At 47.8% G+C, this 19,239-nt stretch overlaps 1 protein-coding gene across 1 annotated transcript in view; it reads left to right on the top strand.

The window, feature by feature from the left end:
• SCPEP1 (serine carboxypeptidase 1) overlaps window positions 1-19,239 on the top strand; it is a 43,871-nt gene that overhangs the window by 15,460 nt on the left and 9,172 nt on the right. The window contains exons 6-12 of the mRNA XM_082679779.1: window positions 5,667-5,739; window positions 9,896-9,933; window positions 10,425-10,553; window positions 11,169-11,262; window positions 12,034-12,147; window positions 14,736-14,873; window positions 15,883-16,046. Of these exons, the coding sequence (XP_082535905.1) occupies window positions 5,667-5,739; window positions 9,896-9,933; window positions 10,425-10,553; window positions 11,169-11,262; window positions 12,034-12,147; window positions 14,736-14,873; window positions 15,883-16,046 (750 nt within the window). The remainder of the gene's footprint in view (window positions 1-5,666; window positions 5,740-9,895; window positions 9,934-10,424; window positions 10,554-11,168; window positions 11,263-12,033; window positions 12,148-14,735; window positions 14,874-15,882; window positions 16,047-19,239) is intronic.

Here is a 19,239-nt window from a genome sequence, read left to right as displayed (position 1 = left end):
TGAGGATGTTTGCATCTATGTTCATTGGTGATATTGGCCTGTAGTTTTCTGTCTTTGTGACATCTTTGTCTGGCTTTGGTATCAGGGTGATGGTGGCCTTGTAGAATGAGTTTGGGAGTGTTCCTCCCTCTGCTATATTTTGGAAGAGTTTGAGAAGGATAGGTGTTAGCTCTTCTCTAAGTGTTTGATAGAATTTGCCTGTGAAGCCATCTGGTCCTGGGCTTTTGTTTGTTGGAAGATTTTTAATCACAGTTTCAATTTCAGTGCTTGTGGTTGGTCTGTTCATATTTTCTGTTTCTTCCTGGTTCAGTCTCGGAAGGTTGTGCATTTCTGAGAATTTGTCCATTTCTCCAGGTTGTCCATTTTATTGGCACAGAGTTGCTTGTAGTAATCTCTCATGATCCTTTGTATTTCTGCAGTGTCAGTTTTTACTTCTCCTTTTTCATTTCTAATTCTATTGATTTGAGTCTTCTCCCTTTTTTTCTTGATGAGTCTGTCTAATGGTTTATCAATATTGTTTATCTTCTCAAAGAACCAGCTTTTAGTTTTATTGGTCTTTGCTATCGTTTCCTTCATTTCTTTTTCATTTATTCCTGATCTGATCTTTATGATTTCTTGCCTTATGCTAACTTTGGGGTTCTTTTGTTCTTCTTTCTCTAATTGCTTTCGGTGTAAGTTTAGGTTGTTTATTTGAGATGTTTCTTGTTTCTTAAGGTAGGATTGTATTTCTATAAACTTCCCTCTTAGAACTGCTTTTGCTGCATCCCATAGGTTTTGGGTCATCATGTTTTCATTGTCGTTTGTTTCTAGGTATTTTTTGATTTGCTCTTTCATTTCTTCAGTGATCTTTTGGTTATTAAGTATAGCTTCCACGTGTTTGTATTTTTGTATTAAGTTTATTAAGTTTGTATTAAGTTTATTAAGTTTTGTATTAAGTTTATTAAGTTTGTATCACGTTTAGCTTCCATGTGTTTGTATTTTTTACAGATTTTTTCCTGTAATTGATATCTAGTCTCATAGTGTTGTGGTCAGAAAGATACATAATACGATTTCAGTTTTCTTAAATACCAAGGCTTGATTTGTGACCCAAGATATGATCTATCCTGGAGAATGTTTCATGAGCAGTTGAGAAAAATGTGTATTCTGTTGTTTTTGATGGAATGTCCTATAAATATCAATTAAGTCCATCTTGTTTAACGTATCATTTAAAGCGTGTGTTTCCTTATTTATTTTCATTTTGGATGATCTGTCCATTGGTGAAAATGGGGTGTTGAAGTCCCCTACTATGATTGTGTTACTGTCGATTTCCCCTTTTATGGCTGTTAGTATTTGCCTTATGTATTGAGGTGCTCCTATGTTGGGTGCATAAATATTTACAATTGTTATATCTTCTTCTTGGATTGATCCCTTGATCATTATGTAATGTCCTTCTTTTTCTCTTGTAATAGTCTTTTTTTAAAGTCTATTTTGTCTGATAAGAGAATTGCTACTCCAGCTTTCTTTTGATTTCCATTTGCATGGAATATCTTTTTCCATCCCCTCACTTTCAGTCTGTATGTGTCCCTAGGTCTGAAGTGGGTCTCTTCTAGACAGCATATATACGGGTCTTGTTTTGTATCCATTCAGCCAGTCTATGTCTTTTGGTTGGAGCATTTAATCCATTTACATTTAAGGTAATTATCTATATGTATGTTCCTATGAGCATTTTCCTAATTGTTTTGGGTTTGTTATTGTAGGTCTTTTCCTTCTCTTGTGTTTCCTGCCTAGAGAAGTTCCTTTAGCATTTGTTGTAAAGTTGGTTTGGTGGTGCTGAATTCTCTTAGCTTTTGCTTATCTGTAAAGTTTTTAATTTCTCTGTCAAATCTGAATGTGATCTTTGCTGGTTCGAGTAATCTTGGTTGTAGATTTTTCTCCTTCATCAGTTTAATATGTCCTGCCACCCACTTCTGGCTTGTAGAGTTTCTGGTGAAAGATCAGCTGTTAACTTTATGGGGATTCCCTTGTGTGTTATTTGTTGTTTTTCCCTTGCTGCTTTTAATATTTTTTCTTTGTATTTAATTTTTTTTTCTTTTCTTTTCTTTTTGCGGTACGCGGGCCTCTCACTGCTGTGGCCTCTCACTGTTGTGGCCTCTCCCGTTGCAGAGCACAGGCTCCGGACGCGCAGGCTCAGCGGCCATGGCTCACGGACCCAGCTGCTCCGCGGCATGTGGGATCTTCCCAGACTGGGGCACAAATCCGTGTCCCCTGCATTGGCAGGCGGACTCCCAACCACTGCACCACCAGGGAAACCCTGTATTTAATTTTTGATAGTTTAATTAGTATGTGTCTTGGCGTGTTCCTCCTTGTATTTATCCTGTATGGGACTCTCTCTGCTTCCTGGACTTGATTAACTATTTCCTTTCCCAAATTAGGGAAGTTTTCAACTGTAATCTCTTCATATATTTTCTCAGTCCCTTTCTATTTCTCTTCTTCTTCTGGGGCCCCTATAATTCGAATGTTGGTGCGTTTAATGTTGTCCCAGAGGTCTCTGAGACTGTCCTCAGTTCTTTCATTCTTTTTTCTGCTCTGCGGTAGTTATTTCCATTATTTTATCTTCCAGGTCACTTATCCGTTCTTCTGCCTCAGTTATTTTGCTATTGACCCCTTCTAGAGAATTTTTAATTTCACTTATTGTGTTGTTCATCATTGTTTGTTTCCTCTTTAGTTCTTCTAGGTCCTTGATAATTGTTTCTTGCATTTTCTCTATTCTATTTCAAGATTTTGGATCATCTTTACTATCATTATTCTGAATTCTTTTTCAGGTAGACTGCCTATTTCCTCTTCATTTGTTAGGTCTGGTGGGTTTTTACCTTGCTCCTTCATCTGCTGTGTGTTTTTCTGTCTTCTCATTTTGCTTATCTTATTGTGTTTGGGGTCTCCTTTTCGCAGGCTGCAGGTTCGTAGTTCCCGTTGTTTTTGGTGTCTGTCCCCAGTGGTTAAGGTTGGTTCAGTGGGTTGTGTAGGCTTCCTGGTGGAGGGAACCTAGTGCCTGTGTTCTGGTGGATGAGGCTGGATCTTGTTTTTCTGTTGGGCAGGTCCACGTCTGGTGTTGTGTTTTGTGGTCTCTGTGGCCTTATTATGATTTTAGGCAGCCTCTCTGATAATGTATGGGGTTGTGTTCCTGTCTTGCTAGTTGTTTGGCATAGGGTGTCCAGCACTGTAGTTTGGTGGTTGTTGAGTGGAGTTGGGTCTTGGTGTTGAGATGGAGATCTCTGGGAGATTTTCGCCATTTGATATTACGTGGTGCTGGGAGGTCTCTTGTGAATCAGTGTTCTGAACTTGGCTCTCCCACCTGAGAGGCACAGCCCTGAGGCCTGGCTGGAGCACAAAGAGCCTGTCATCCACACGGCTCAGAATAAAAGGGAGAAAAGAAAGAAAGAAAGAAGAAGATAAAATAAAATAAAGTAAAATAAAATAAAGTCTTTAAAATTAAAAATAATTATTAAAAATTTTTTAAATTAATAAAAAAAAAGAGAGAAAGAAATAAGAGAGCAACCAAACCAAAAACCAAATCCAACAATGATAACAAGTGCTAAAAACTATACTATGAAAAAAAAATGGACAGACAGAACCCTAGGACAAATTGTAAGAGCCAAGCGATACAGACAAAATCACACACAGAAGCATACACGTACTCACAAAAAGAGAAAAAGGGAAAAAAAATATATATATATATATCGTTGTTCCCAAAGCCTACCTCCTCAATTTGGGATGATTCGTTGTCTATTCATGTATTCCACAGATGCAGGGTACATCAAGTTGATTGTGGAGCTTTAATCCGCTGCTCCTGAGTCTGCTGGGAGAGATTTCCCTTTCCCTTCTCTGTTTGTACAGTTCCTAGGGCTCAGCTTTGGATTTGGCCCCGCCTCTTTGTGTAGGTCGCCTGAGGGCATCTGTTCCCACTCAGACATGATGAGGTTAAAGGAGCAGGTGATTCGGGGGGGCTCTGGCTCACTCAGGCCGGGAGGAGGGAGGGGTACGGATGTGGGGCAAGCCTGCAGCGGCAGAGGCCAGCATGACGTTGCACCAGCCTGAGGCGCGCCGTGCGTTCTCCCGGGGAAGTTGTCCCTGGATCACGGGACCTTGGCAGTAGCGGGCTGCACAGGCTCCCAGGAGGGGAGGTGTGGAGAGTGACCTGTGCTCGCACACAGGCTTCTTGGTGGCGGCAGCAGCAGCCTTAGCATCTCATGCTCGTCTCTGGGGTCCACGCTTTTAGCCGCGGCTCACGCCCGTCTCTGGAGCTCCTTTAAGCAGCGCTCTTAATCCCCTCTCCTCGCGCACCAGGAAACGGAGGCAAGAAAAAGTCTCCTGTCTCTTCGGCAGCTGCAGACTTTTCCTGGACTCCTTCCCGGCTAGCCGTGGTGCACTAGCCCCCTTCAGGCTGTGTTCACACCGCCAACCCTAGTCCTCTCCCTGGGATCTGACCTCCGAAGCCCGAGCCTCAGCTTCCAGCCCCCGCCCGCCCTGGCGGGTGAGCAGACAAGCCTCTCGGGCTGGTGAGTGCTGGTCGGCACTGATCCTCTGTGCGGGAATCTCTCCGCTTTGCAACAGTGAGAGGCCCGCGTACCGCAAAAAAAAAAAAAAAAAAATGTCCGTCTTGCCTCTGTCACCCTGCCCAAGGCAACCTGTATTAGTTTTTTCTGTACCTTTTCAGAGTATTTCATGCCTATATAAGCTAGTTCATGTATATTCTTTTCCCCCATTTTTATACAAATGATTGTATATACTGCACACTCTTCTACATGTCTCTTTTTTACTTTAACAATATACCCTGGAGATCTTTTTATATTCGACCATAAAAAGCCTTCTCATTCCTTTTGTTTGTTCGTTTGTTTTTTGCGGCACGCGGGCCTCTCACCGTTGTGGCCTCTCCCGTTGGCGGAGCACAGGCTCCAGACTCACAGGCTCAGTGGCCACGGCTCACGGGCCCAGCCGCTCCGTGGCATGTGGGATCTTCCCGGACCGGGGCACGAACCCGTGTCCCCTGCATCGGCAGGCAGACTCTCAACCGCTGCGCCACCAGGGAAGCCCCTCATTCCTTTTTGTAAGCTGTATCATGCACCATGGAAATAACCGTAATTAATTTAGCCCACCGTATTGATAAATATTTCAGTTGTTCCCAATGTTCTGCTACTGGGCAGATGAATTCCTTTTAAATGGATAAAAGCAGCAGGGGGCATGAGTTCCCAGTCCTAAGGCATCCATCCCACCCTCAAGGACCTTCTGAGGAGGCCTCCCAGCTCTCCAGTGACCACTGGAGACAGTGGCGATTGTACCCAGAGAGCCCCCAGAGCACCTTGTGAGAAATCAGAGACCTCCAGGGGAAAGAGTGCCAGCGTCCCTTCTAAGGAAGAGATAGGAGCTACACCAGGTCCCCCGCACATCCTGCCAACACCCTTGGGAAAACTCAAACAGTTCCTACTCATTTTGCAAATGGCAGCAGGAAAGAGTTACCCTTGCCCTCTAGTGGGCATCTGTCGTCTTTGGATAGCCAGGGTATCCTGGGTGGGCAGGAGCTGTCTCTGCTCAGGAAAGGCAGTGTCTAAAGGCCTGGCCCCCTCCTGTTGAGGAAGGGATGGAGGCCCCTGGGTCTTCTTGACAAGGACTTTTCTTGGCTTCTCTTTCAGGCCACTCAGCAAGGGACCATCCAGTGCAACTTTGCCGGGGTTGCTTTGGGCGATTCCTGGATCTCTCCCATCGGTAAGTAGGGAATTTTCAGACATTTTAAAAGTCCCTTTCCCTACCCTTCGGGACTTTGGGCTGTGGTATCTAGATCAAAGAACAAGGCAATGGAATTCTCTGGGTCCTTGAAAAAGTCAACACAGAAAATGTTTACTCCAGGAGTATTCCAAGAAATTCAGGAGTGAGAACTCACTTACAGTGCACCTATCGTGGACTGCTACAGGCTGAACCGAGGTCTCTTCTTTGATTTTCACAACAAAAGAACCAAATTTTACAGTTGAAGACATTCTAGAGACGTAGAAAGATGATGGAATTTGCCCTCTGACACACAGAATGAGTTGCCTGGGCAGGATACAAACCCAAGTCTGTTTGTCATCTCGTCCTGTCCACCATCCTTATGCTAACATGAGCATTTGGGGTGAAATTCCCACCTGTTGCTCATTTTGATGGTGAGGCAGGGCTACCATCTGGTCCTGTAACTCAGAGGTTCGAAGTTTCATAACCTGAGCATCCTCGTTGGGAGTATAGATAAAAGTCGTTTGGAATGTATACACCCAGGGTGTGGCTTCAGGCATCTGAAATAGTCACTGTGGTAGGGTTAACTCTAGTGAGGATTTCTAAATCTCAGCAATGTTGATGTTTTGAGCGTCATGTGATTCTTTGTTTTGGGGGGCGTGTCCTGTGCAGTGAAGGATGTTAGCAGCATCTCTGCCCGTTAGATGCCAGTATTTCCACCCCAGCTTGGCAACCAACAATATCTCCAGACATATTGCCAAATGTCCCCAGGGGACAAAATCACCCCGGTTAGGAACTACTGCCCTAACCTAACAAAAGGTGACTTTTCACAGGCAAAACCAAACGGTAGAGTTAGATTTCAGAAGAGAAGTTGCCTCTGAAATAGGGAGGGGAGTAAGCTGGAAAGGGACACGAAGGAACTTTTTAGGCTCTCGTTGGGTGGTGGTTACATGAGTGGATGTGTTAATCGAAACTCTTCTAAATGTATGTCTATGGTTTGTGATGATGCCTCAGGTTTTTAAAAATAATAATTTATAAAAGGTAATATTTTTCCCTTAAAAGATAGAAATTTGGCTTGTTACAGAGGTATGTCCCTGATGGATTCAAGACATTCTGAAGCTGCTTGGAATGGTTATTTCTTGCTCTCGTTCTTGGCATCTCCAGGGCAGGGGTTAAAGGACAGAACTGAAAGCTCAGTCCGCATTGTGAAAAGGGCTGCTCTTTGTGTTTCCTTCCTGGGTGTACTTCCTAGGATGCCAAGATGTTGCAGAAGCCTTGACCTGAGGCGTGAGGGAGTCAGCAGGTTTCCTGACAGGTGTCTCACTCAGAGTGACGGTCCTGGCCTCACACTTCCTTCGAGGGTCTCATCACAGCTGTGTTAATAACACTAAACACTTTTCATGTGTTAACTTCACTTAATGCTTGCAACAGCTCCATGGGATGGATGGTATTATTATCCTAGTTTTGGAGGTGATGAAATGGGGACTCAGAGAGGTTAAGCAATCTTCCTAAAGTCACACAGCTAAAGCCAGGATGCACATGAAGGCAGCAGGCAGTGGAATCCATGCACTTAACCATTACCCTGCATTCCTCCCTGAGACCAGTAAGTTAGCCTCATGGCTTTGCATGTGCTCTTCATCTGGTCGAAAATCTCCCGAATTCACATTGTTGTGACCCACCTCCCCTTTTGAATCTTCCTGCCCAGCTCTTAATCCCTCCTTCCAGGTCCGCCTTGATCCCTTCTTCCAGATCCACCTTACGTATCACTCTTCCACCCCAGAAGTACTCTCTTTTTTGAAGAAGTACTATTAATTTTCACAAGCAATTATTAATTGCTTGCTAGGGAGTAGTTGTTTTGTTGGGTGCTAGGAAAGATGCAGACATGCTTCATTTCTTCAAGAAGATCTGCACAGTTCAGTATGGTAGCCGTAGCCACATATGACTATTTACATTAATAAATATACATTAAATTTTCCACCTTTCATTTGTACTACCCACAATTTCAAAGTGCCCAATGGCCACATGTGGCTGTTGACTATTGTTCTGGACCACACAGATACAGAACATTTTGAGAGTTCCCTGGCGGTCCAGTGGGTTAGGACTCTGTGCTTCCACAGCAGGGGGCACGGGTTCAGTCCCTGGTCGTGGAACTACGATCCCACAAGCCTTGCGGTGTGGAAGAAAAAGAAAAAGGTATAGAACATTTCCATCATTGCAGAAAGTTCTACTGGACATCAGAGGTCCTCATCAGAGTTCAGCAACTACGGCCTCCAAGTCAATTCTGTCCTGCCACTCTGCTTTAGTAAATAAAGTTTTTACTGGGACACAGTCACACCTATTTATTTACATATCCTCTGACTGTTTGGAGGCTGCCGAAACAGAGTTGAGTAGTTGTAACAGAGATCAGCTGGCCTGCAAAGCCAGAAATATTCATTATTTATCTCTTTCTTTCAGAAAAGGTTTGTCAGTCCCTGGTCTAGATCAAGCAGGGAATGGGATGCATTGGAGAACTGCAGATGATTCTTTATAAGAAACTGAGGGGGGCTTCCCTGGTGGCTTAGTGGTTGAGTCCGCCAGCCGATGCAGGGGACATGGGTTCGTGCCCCGGTCCGGGAAGATCCCACATGCCGCGGAGCGGCTGGGCCCGTGAGCCATGGCCGCTGAGCCTGCACGCCTGGAGCCTGTGCTCCGCAACGGGAGAGGCCTGCGTACCACAAAAAAAAAAAAAAGAAAAAAGAAAAAGAAACTGAGGGGCTTCCCTGGTGGCGCAGTGGTTGAGAGTCCACCTGCCGATGCAGGGGACACGGGTTCATGCCCCGGTCTGGGAAGATCCCACATGCTACAGAGCGGCTGGGCCCGTGAGCCATGGCCGCTGAGCCTGTGCGTCCGGAGCCTGTGCTCCGCAACGGGAGAGGCCACAGCAGTGAGAGGCCCGCGTACCGCAAAAAAAAAAAAAAAAGGCAACAGAAACAGAAACTGAGGCACAGGTTTGATGGTTTAGCTGGAAAGGTGAATGACAACTGGGTCCTGTAGGACCTGGTGTGCCTGCATTTCTCAGGGTGTGCTCTGAAGAATACCAGTCCAATGAAGTGCTATGCAAAGGGCTCCATGGCCAAATAAGTTTCAGAAGTGCCAAATACTGGTGCCACTTCCTCACGGTTCACAGGTACATTAAAGGCTCTGAGAAGTCCTGCAGTAAAAAATAAAAATATGTTGTCTTTTGCATAACCCCAAAGGTATTTCACCACCAAGTCATTTTTCCTTCTAATACTTTGGTTAACATTCTGTAGAACTGGGGTTATTTGAAACAGACTTTGAGATACTTGGGCTTAGGGGGAACCATTGAAGGCTTTTAAGCAAAGGAGTGACGTGTTCAAATGTGCTCTATAAGTTGTGGTCGTTGATGGAAATCAACTATACTTGAGTTTTTTTTTTTAATTACAGAAGAAGAAAATCACATAAGCCAAAAAAAAAAAAGTTGTGGGCCTTGCTACTTTTTGGGCACATCTCTCAATGGCACTAGCCGTACTTAGTGTTATGGTAGTTGTGAACTTGTCCAAACCAAGCCCAACTATTCTCTTTGAAGTCAGGTATTGTCTTACTCGTGTTTATATCTTATAAAGCTCCTTACTGGCTTTAGGCCCATAGTAAACTCTCAATACATTTTCGGGATTGAAATGAATTGATTGGCAGTTACAGCACAGACACTTGTGAGGTCATTAGTCTTTTTCCTTAATTAGCTCCTTGACGGAAGCTGGCGTCCCCAGATTGGAGGAGCAGGCAGGATGCAGAGCAGAACTCTGAAGGTGGGGAAATATTTTAGGCTGTCACAAAGTCTAGAAGTCTGCAAATGAGGGCCTCCACTGCACACGCACTGCTCGCCTGTGGTACCATCCCTGGCGACTCACTGGCTGTGCCAGTATCAGGCCAAATTAATGTAGCATTTAGTCCAGTCACCAGAAAGACCCCCACAGCCTCGCCCCACCTCCCAGCCACTGAGACATCAGCCCTGCATGGGCCCTGGTGAGTTAAGGAGCCTTCAGACCCAAAGCCACTGCATTTCTTCTGTCTCTTTCTGCTTTGGAAGGAAAACTAGTTAGGTATTTTGTGGGGAGGACAGAGCCACAACAAACTTATTTTCTTATGTGGTTTCCTTTAGATTCAGTGCTCTCCTGGGGACCTTACTTGTACAGCATGGTAAGTAGATGAGTCCCCAGCTCTGCACCTTCTGTGGTTAACAGCCCAGCTGACCTCTTCTGGCTCTGTCCGAAGGAAGGACAAAGCTAGCTGGGTTTGCCTGTGTGGTTGACATTGCCCCTTAGGGACTTATCAAATAATCTGTATCAAATCAAAGACCCTAAGCAACAGCCGGCCTTGGGGACAAATTTAAAGAAATATCAGCACAGTTATCCCATTTCTCCAGCTATAAGAAATGCACATTTTAAAATTCCCCCCCCCCAGCTTTTTATTACAGACATTTTCAAATACACAGAAAAGTTGAAAGATCATGGGGAACACCCATATACCCATCACTTAGACTCAGTTACCGTTTTCCTATATTTCCATCATCAATATGGACGGTCCCTTCTCCTTCCTGCCGCTCTTTCTGTTACCCATCCCTAACTGGAGCCATGCCAGGTTTGTGTCTCTCACAAAGTGGGCCTTTTAGTTCTTGCTTTGCGTTCCAGTCTCTTCTCGACGACCAAGGTCTGGCAGAGGTGTCTCGGGTTGCAGAACAAGTCCTGGATGCCATAAATAAGAGACTCTACAAAGAGGCCACCGAGCTGTGGGAGAAAGCAGAAATGGTCATTGAACAGGTAAGAGGGGACGCGCTCGGGGCCAGCCTGCTTGGCTTTTCCCCTTGGGTGAAGGGACCTTGGTTGGCGTTGTTAAGATTGGGATCTATCCTGAGACTGCCCACAAGTCGAGAAATAATGTCAAACTAAACGATAAATCTGGCGAGTCTGAGCAAAGACGGGGTCAGAAAGCCACCCAGCCTGCAAGACTTGCCTGCCTCTTGACTGAAGGTATGGCTTCTGTAAAAAGGAATATGTCCCACAGAGGCAAGTGTTTGGATCCTTGCCGAGCAGTGCTTTGGCCCCAGTGAGCCAGGAGGGAGGAATGCACAGGCTGAGGACTTGAGTATGAAGGACACTCTGTAGCTCGGTTTTCCCTGGTAATTAACACACAGGCCCTTGGTTTCCTCCTGCGGCATCGGAGCTCCACTGGAATGAGCTGCTCACTTTGCCAGGAGACTGGGCTGACACTGCTGGTCTCTGAGCCTTAAGGGCTACGTTTCTTTCTGGTCCGAGCAAATGTACAGAGTTAAAGCTGTCCTCGGATAAGGTGGAGAGCCAGGTGCCGTTCTGTTTTGCAACTTTGATAATGAATAAGTAAAACAAACAGCCGAATATATTTCTTCTGTATCTCAGAACACAGACGGAGTGAACTTCTATAACATCTTAACTAAGACGTCTCCCACGTCTACCATGAAATCGAGTCTAGAATTCACCCAGAGCCACATAGGTGAGTGGACCTTGACGTTGCTAGACCCTGTCTCAGCCTCCGTGGGAGAGGAAACCAATTTTTTAAAAAGCGTTATGGATATATAATTTCCGTACCATAAAATTCACCCATTTTAAGTGTGTAGTTCCATGGTTTTTAGTTTATTTACGGAGTTGTGCACTTATCACCACCATCCAGTTTTAGCACATTTCCATCACCCCAGAAAGAGCCCGCGTGTCTGTCTGCCATCAATTTCTGTTCCCACTCCCAGCCCCAGGCAACCACTAATCTGCTTTCAGTCTCTCTACATTTGCCATTTCAGGACATTTCACATAGATGGAGTCATGCACTAGGTAGGCGTTTGCATCCGGCTTCTTGCACTTAGACAGTGTTTTGAAGTTTGGAAACCAGCTTCTGCACATTGAACCAGCCTTCAGTTCTCTGAAGGCTGGATTGAGTTGTCTTCCCTGCGGGTGCTGAACGCCTGGTATCCTCCCGCCACGTAGAAGCTGCAGGAGGCCTCTAGATTCCACTCAGCTGATTGCCTTTGGCCGTGCTGGCTAATCTCAGTGGCCGCAGAGTACATAAAATGCAGCAATCAAAACCAATGAAGCATCTGCACTTTGAACATGTTCCTGACTCCCCCCACCCCCCGCCATCTGGGGGGAATCGGGGACACTTTTCTTCTTCCAGGTGCAGGTCTCCCTCTTACACACAGCATCCCCGGCCGCTTAGAAAAGAGGATGGTCTTATTTCCAGTCCTTTGACTCACCGTGTACCAGTTTGTTTTAGTTCACCTTTTCCAGCGCCACGTGAGACACTTACAGCAGGATGCCTTAAGTCAGCTCATGAATGGTCCCATCAGAAAGAAACTCAAAATTATTCCTGAAGATTGCTCCTGGGGAGGTAACTTGTGTGATCAAATTAAAACGTCTTTTGTAGAGCTGGGGGGGTGAAAAAGGTGGAAATTCAAAGGCCTTAATCTGTTGAATGGGCTTTGGTGGTGGCGATAGTGTGTTGCAGGTAGAATAGTATTGACATTGATAGATGAGCAAACATAGAAAGACAGTAAATAACATGCCAAAATTGGTTCAAAATCGGGGGTTTTGAACCAAGGGAAGTGGCTGGGGAGAGAAATGAAGCGACTTTTTGTAAGTGGAAGCCAGGAGTGAGTACATGGGAATCATCACACCCTCTTTACTTTTGTATCAGTGTGAGGTTTTCCATAATAAAAAATTGAGATTAAAAAAGCCATGCCCAGGGCTTCCCTGGTGGCGCAGTGGTTGAGAGTCCGCCTGCCGATGCAGGGGACGCGGGTTCGTGCCCCGGTCCGGGAAGATCCCACATGCCGCGGAGCGGCTGGGCCCGTGAGCCATGGCCGCAGAGCCTGCGCGTCTGGAGCCTGTGCTCCGCAACAGGAGAGGCCACAACAGGGAGAGGCCCGCGTACTGCAAAAAAAAAAAAAAAAAAAAAAGCCATGCCCAAGGCCACAGTTGGTTGTGGGTGAGACTTCCAGACAAAGGCCCTTCCGGACAGGGTTTGAGAAGCTCTCTCGGGCTGGCCTCTGCAGGCGTCCTGATGTGGATGTGGTCTGCCATCTATTGCCTTCTGGTCTGAAGGTCATAGTGGGGAAATACAGGGGTCCTCAGGGACCCCAGTAAGTTCCTGCTCAGTCTTATAGGGAAGCTGTGAGTAAGTGGGACCCCCAGACTCCTGGAGGGGAAACACTCAAGCTAAGGAGGGTTTTGTTCATGTCTAAGAGACCCCAAAGCTATGCCTCTGTTAGAGCAGAACGTTGACAGCGGTGGAGAGGCTGGGACTTGGCTCTGGCCCTGGCTTCTTCAGGGGACACGGCCATCTCCCAACACGCAGTCAACAGAGGACTCGTCCTAGACCTAGTGTCTTCATTTCCCCCTCATCCCTTAGAGTTTTCTAGTAATGAGGGAAAAGTTAGCTCAAACAAAAGAATGCGGTGTCAGAGCTTAAAGGGGTACAGACACCCATGGGAGGTTGGATGCTGAGAAGGAGGAGATGTGAGCACCTCCAGGAGGCCAGGTGAAGGTCAAGCTCACAAGAGCACATCTTTTCAGCTCAACCCCCTCATCTTACCTTCATGACAGTGTTGTCCAGCCCCAGCTTCTCTCGTTATAGGGACCCTCCCTCGCTGCCCAGTGTGGCTAGACGGGCGAGCCAACTACACTTTTGCAGATGAAAGCTGATAAGAGCAAACTCTTCCTAGCTCGGGTGTGCCTGTGTATGGGTCTGGAAAGGACAGACTGTCCTTTCCGGGTACCCTCAGTGTCCCAAGTCCAGTTTGTAGTTAAGGCCTACATACTTAGGAGTCAGCCAGACCTGCGTTCCGGTCCCAGCTTGCCACTGGCTGTTTCACCCGGGGCGTGTTGCTCAGCCTCTCTGAGCCTTATGTTCTTTAGCCATTGCACAGGCTAAAGAGCCTAACCTCACAGGGTTGGTGAAGGAAGGAGGCAATGGGATGTTGCTTGCAGAGTGCTTACTTAGCACTAAAAGTCAATGATGGCTGCTGCCGTCGTTCAGTACATACGATGAGAGTGATGGTCAGGGACCCAGCAAGAAGGCTGTGTGGACTGCCTCCTCTCTTGCCTGGGGCTAGTCATCCATGTGACTTTACCAAGGGCCAGCTCTGAATTGGTTTAGGACTGATTTGTTGATTACTAAGGTAGCCCTACTGGTTCAGAGCTTAAAACTTGGCCCTGAAAAAGCAAAAACAAAGCAAAACAAAAAAACCTTGTCTCTGGGGTGACTCAGCAAAGGAGGAAAACTAATGCTGGCCCCAAATCAGTTTGTCCCCTGAGAGGACCAGCGCAATGGGTATTTTCTTTCTTTTAAAAATTTTACTTATTTTTTTGGCTGCATTGGGTCTTCGTTGCTGCGCGCGGGCTTTCTCTAGTTGTGGAGAGTGGAGGCTAATCTTTGTTGCGGTGCATGGGCTTCTCATTGTGGTGACTTCTCTTGTTGTGGAGCACGGGCTCTAGGCACGCGGGCTTCAGTCGTTGCGGCATGTGGGCTCAGTAATTGTGGCGCACGGGCTTAGTTGATCCGCGGCGTGTGTGATCTTCCCGAACCAGGGATCGAACCTGTGTCCCCTGTGTTGGCAGGTGGATTCTTAACCACTGCGCCACCAAGGAAGTCCCTCAAAGGGTATTTTCTAAACCTCCCTGTTTCCTTGGGTGTTAGCTTTCTCTGGGTTTCCATCCCTCATGACAGATGGTATCTGCTGTCATCACAAGCACCTGGATGAACAGACACATGTGCTGTTTGGGCTCCCCTTCTACACGGCCAGCTCGGGGCACAGATTTCTGGGCCAGCTGGTCCCTGTGGGTGAAGCAGCTGTGTATTCGGTCTTTGTTAGGTGCTGCACGGTGGTCACTTTTGGGTGCTGGGTGCTCTGGGCTGAAAGGTGCCTCTTGTTCTGGCAGGTTCCAAGCTGCTACCTCTTTCTCCTTCCCCTTGTACAGGCCAGGCTGCCAGCGTCTTCCTGAACATGAAGGGGGACTTCATGAAACCCGTCATCAGCATTGTGGACGAGCTGCTGGAAGCCGGGGTCAACGTGACCGTGTATAATGGACAGCTTGACCTCATCGTGGACACCATGGGTAGGAACCACTCGGGGCCCATGGAGGCAGTGTCGTAGGTTGAGCTGGAAGGGAACTGGCCTCTTGGGGGACTGTTGACATTGAAATGGCAGGAGGAAGGCCATTTCCTGTTACATGCATCCACCCCTGACCTTGACTCTTTGAAGAGGGTAGGGCTGCCCGAGGTTGTGACCCCTCAGAGAAGCCTGGCCTGTCCAGCTTTTGAGGCCTTAGGTATGATTACAGAAAAGGATAATACCCACGCCCACCTCGAAATTTAAAAAGAAGACATTTCCCTAGCCACTGGACAGAGGCACCATTTAACTGAGGGAAAACCTCATTTTTGTGCAGCGTCACAGGGGATGGGAAAGCACTGCAGCGTGAATCAAGACAGCCCTGCCGACCCTGTAGAGATGAGGACCCAGGGGAAATGGTCTTGGTGGGGTCCCTCCCGCGTTGGCTGCCACCTGTGCCCACCTCTGGTTTCAGGGAGGGCCAGGGAGAAGCTCAGGCAGGTTCTCAGAACTGGCAGATAAATCGAGGCACACGGTCTGGAGGGTATGAGCATTCCTCAGTCAGCAGGATTGAATATTTTTGCGACTTGGGAACCAAGGGTACCGAGGACGATTTGAAAAGATTCTGTGTTTCTTCCACGACCTGCCCGATGTGATCCAGCATCTCCTTACCCTGAGGCTTCTCCGTCCTCCTGACAGTGCTGTCCACCTCCAGAGGTCCCCGATTTCCTTCCTACAGAGCGTAGGGCAGTGGGAGGGTCAGGGGCAAAAAGTAGTCACAGCTGTTAGATTTCTCCTGGGCAGCCTGGCTGTGGCTGGGACAACCAGTGCTACAAATGCAGAGTCCCAGGCCATGCCCAGACCTACTGCATTGGAATGTGCATTTTAACAAGATCCCAAAGTGAGTTTTATGTACATCCCAGCTTGCAGATTCTATGCCTAATCATGGGACCCAGATTTTGGGTTCTCCTCCACTCAGCTCTTAATGCTGGGGCCTTCTTTATCCCCCTTGCCAGGTCAGGAGGCCTGGGTGCGAAAACTGAAGTGGGCAGAACTGCCCAAATTCAGTCAGCTGAAGTGGAAGCCCCTGCACAGTGACCCTGAGACTTCAGAAACGTCTGCCTTTGTCAAGTCCCACAAGAACCTGGCTTTCTACTGGATTCTCAGAGCTGGACACATGGTGAGAGAGGGTCAGCGTTTGTTCCAGATTTGCCACTCGAGTTGGGGGTGGGGGAGACACACGCACTGGTCTCATAAGTGCATTGGGTTTGGGGGGTTTGGGGGTTGCTAATGAAACTCTATTTGTGCTTCATTGAAAAAGTAAATCCTCCTGAGAGACTTACGCTGGGTTCTCTATCCTCTGCTCTTTAGGTTAAATGAGTTGAATGTTACTTTCCTCTGGACAGTTTGTCCTGAAGGAACAACTTGTCCCGAGGGAGGGAGGGAGGAGGGAGAAATTGTCTTTCCCTGACATTTTCAGGGAGTGAAATCAGAGCTCGGTGGTCTGTAAGGCTGAGCACAGTGCAGAGTACAAGTGTTTGTGAAGAGCGGTGGCTCTGGAACTTCAGTTCAGAAGAGGCTTCACCTGCAAAGACGGGCACTGAGGCTGCAGCACTCTTGCACTTGCCTAGCGAACACGGTGTTTTCCCTTAGGCTGTAGGTGGACTGAGTAGCTTTCCCTGGGCTGAGGGAGATGATGGAGGGATGGATCCACTATGCAAGCACATGCACGCTCATGCACACGCATACACACACAGACGACCTGCAAAGGAGCCAAAGACGGGAGTGCCCAGCAAGCAGAGGGGCCCAGGTGTTCCCCTCACGGTTATGCTTCGGTCCAGCCGTTTAAATGCAGCCTCTCCTTTCGTCCCAGATGGCAGTTTCCTGGAGGAGACCTGTGGGAGAGATGGGAAGGCTTGGCGCCATAGCGCTAAGACAGAATCTCCACAGAGCCAGGACTGAGGGACAGCTGTCTGGCTGGAAAGGAGGGCCTAAGGAACTGGCCTTAAAGCTTCATGTGCACAGTGAGGACATCATAGAGCACTCACTTGGACCGCCAAGGAAATGCTGAGGGACTTGAGGGTTAGCAGCAGTGGTTCTCAACTGGGGTCAGTTTTGCCCCAAGGGGACTTCAGGGATGTCTGGAGACATTTGGGGTTGTCACAGCTTGGGGCAGGTTGCTACTGGTATGTGGTGGGCAGAGGCCATGGATCCTGGTAAACATCCTGCTGCACACAGGCCAGCCCCCCGCCACAGAGAATTGTGTTGCGCAAAACGTTAGTCGTGTCCAGGTTGAGAAACCCTGACCTAGAGGAAAGTGGGAGCTTGGGTGTATGGTATACTTGTTCTCACAATATTTATTAGGTATATTGGCCATGAATAACTTATCCTCAACCTTTCTGACCCTTAGTCTTCTATTTTTTTATATATGTAAATTTATTTATTTTATTTATTTTTGGCTGTGTTGGGTCTTTGCTGCTGAGCACAGGCTTTCTTTAGTTGTGGTGAGGGGGGCTACTCTTCGTTGCTGTGCACAGGCTTCTCACTGCAGTGGCTTCTCTTGTGGGGCACAGGCTCTAGGCGCTTGGGCTTCAGTAGTTGTGGCACGTGTGCTCAGTAGTTGTGACTCGTGGGATCTAGAGCACAGGCTCAGTAGTTGTGGCACATGGGCTTAGTTGCTCCGCGGCATGTGGGATCTTCCCAAACCAGAGATCGAACCCATGTCCCTTGCATGGGCAGGCAGACTCTCAACCACTGTGCCACCAAAAAGCCCTTCCCTTAGTCTTCTCTTAAGAACCTCCCAGAGAGAGACGGGAAGATAGCAGAAGAGTAGGACGTGGAGATCACCTTCCTCCCCACAGATACACCAGAAACACATCTACACGTGGAACAACTCCTACAGAACACCTACTGAATGCTGGCAGAAGACCTCAGACCTCCCAAAAGGCAAGAAACTCCCCACGTACCTAGGTAGAGCAAAAGAAAAAAAGAAAAAACAGAGACAAAAGGATAGGGATGGGACCTGCACCAGTGGGAGGGAGCTGTGAAGGAGGAAAGGTTTCCAGACATTAGAAGCCCCTTCGCAGGCAAAGACTACGGGTGGCGAGGGGGAAAGAAGCTTCAGAGCCATGGAGGAGAGCGCAGCAACAGGGGTGCGGAGGGCAAAGTGGAGAGATTCCCGCACAGAGGATCGGTGCCGACCAGCACTCACCAGCCCGAGAGGCTTGTCTGCTCACCTGCTGGAACAGGCGGGGGCTGGAAGCTGAGGCTCGGGCTTCGGAGGTCGGATCCCAGGGAGAGGACTGGGGTTGGCGGCGTGAACACAGCCTGGAGGGGTTAGTGCGCCATGGCTAGCTGGGAGGGAGTCTGGGAAAAGTCTGGAGCTGCCGAAGAGACAAGAGACTTTTTCTTGCCTCTTTGTTTCCTGGTGCCTGGGAGAGGGGATTAAGAGCGCTGCTTAAAGGAGCTACAGAGACGGGCGCAAGCTGCGGCTAACAGCAAGGACCCCAGAGACGGGCATGAGACGCTAAGGCTGCTGCTGCCGCCGCCAAGAAGCCTGTGTGTGAGCACAGGTCACTATCCACACCTCCCCTCCCAGGAGCCTGTGCAGCCCGCCACTGCCAGGGTCCCGGGATCCAGGGACAACTTACCCAGGAGAACACACGGCGCGCCTTGGGCTGGTGCAATGTCACGCTGGCCTCTGCCGCCGTGGGCTCACCCTGCATCCGTACCCCTCCCTCCCCCGAGCCTGAGTGAGCCAGAGCCCGCGAATCAGCTGCTCCTTTAACCCTATCCTGTCTGAGCGAAGAACAGACGCCCTCAGGCGACCTACATGCACAGGCAGGGCCAAATCCAAACCTGAACCCCGGGAGCTGTGAGGACAAAGAAGAGAAAGGGAAATATCTCCCAGCAGCCTCAGAAGCAGCGATTAAAGCTCCACAATCAACTTGATGTACCCTGCATCTGTGGAATACCTGAATAGACAACGAATCATCCCAAATTGAGAAGGTGTACTTTGGGAGCAAGATAGATTATTTTTTCTCCTTTTCCTCTTTTTGTAAGTGTGTATGTGTATGCTTCTGTGTGAGATTTTGTCTATATACCTTTGCTTTCACCATTTGTCCTAGAGTTCTGTCCGTCCGTTTTTTGTTTTGTTTTACTTTTCAAAATTTTTTTCTTAATAATTATTTTATTTTACCTTACTTTATTTTATTTTATCGTTTCTTTCTTTCTTTCTTTCTTTCTTTCTTTTCTTTCTCTCTTTCATCTTTCTGTTTTTTCTACCTTTTATTCTGAGGCGCGTGGAGGAGAGTCTCTTGGTGCTCCAGCCAGGTGTCAGGGCTGTGCCACTGAGGTGAGAGAGCCAAGTTCAG

The sequence above is a fragment of the Grampus griseus genome (genome assembly GCF_964374135.1).
Source record: "Grampus griseus genome assembly, chromosome: 20".
Classification (NCBI taxonomy): domain Eukaryota; kingdom Metazoa; phylum Chordata; class Mammalia; order Artiodactyla; family Delphinidae; genus Grampus; species Grampus griseus.
This window is presented reverse-complemented; position numbering and strand designations above follow the sequence as displayed.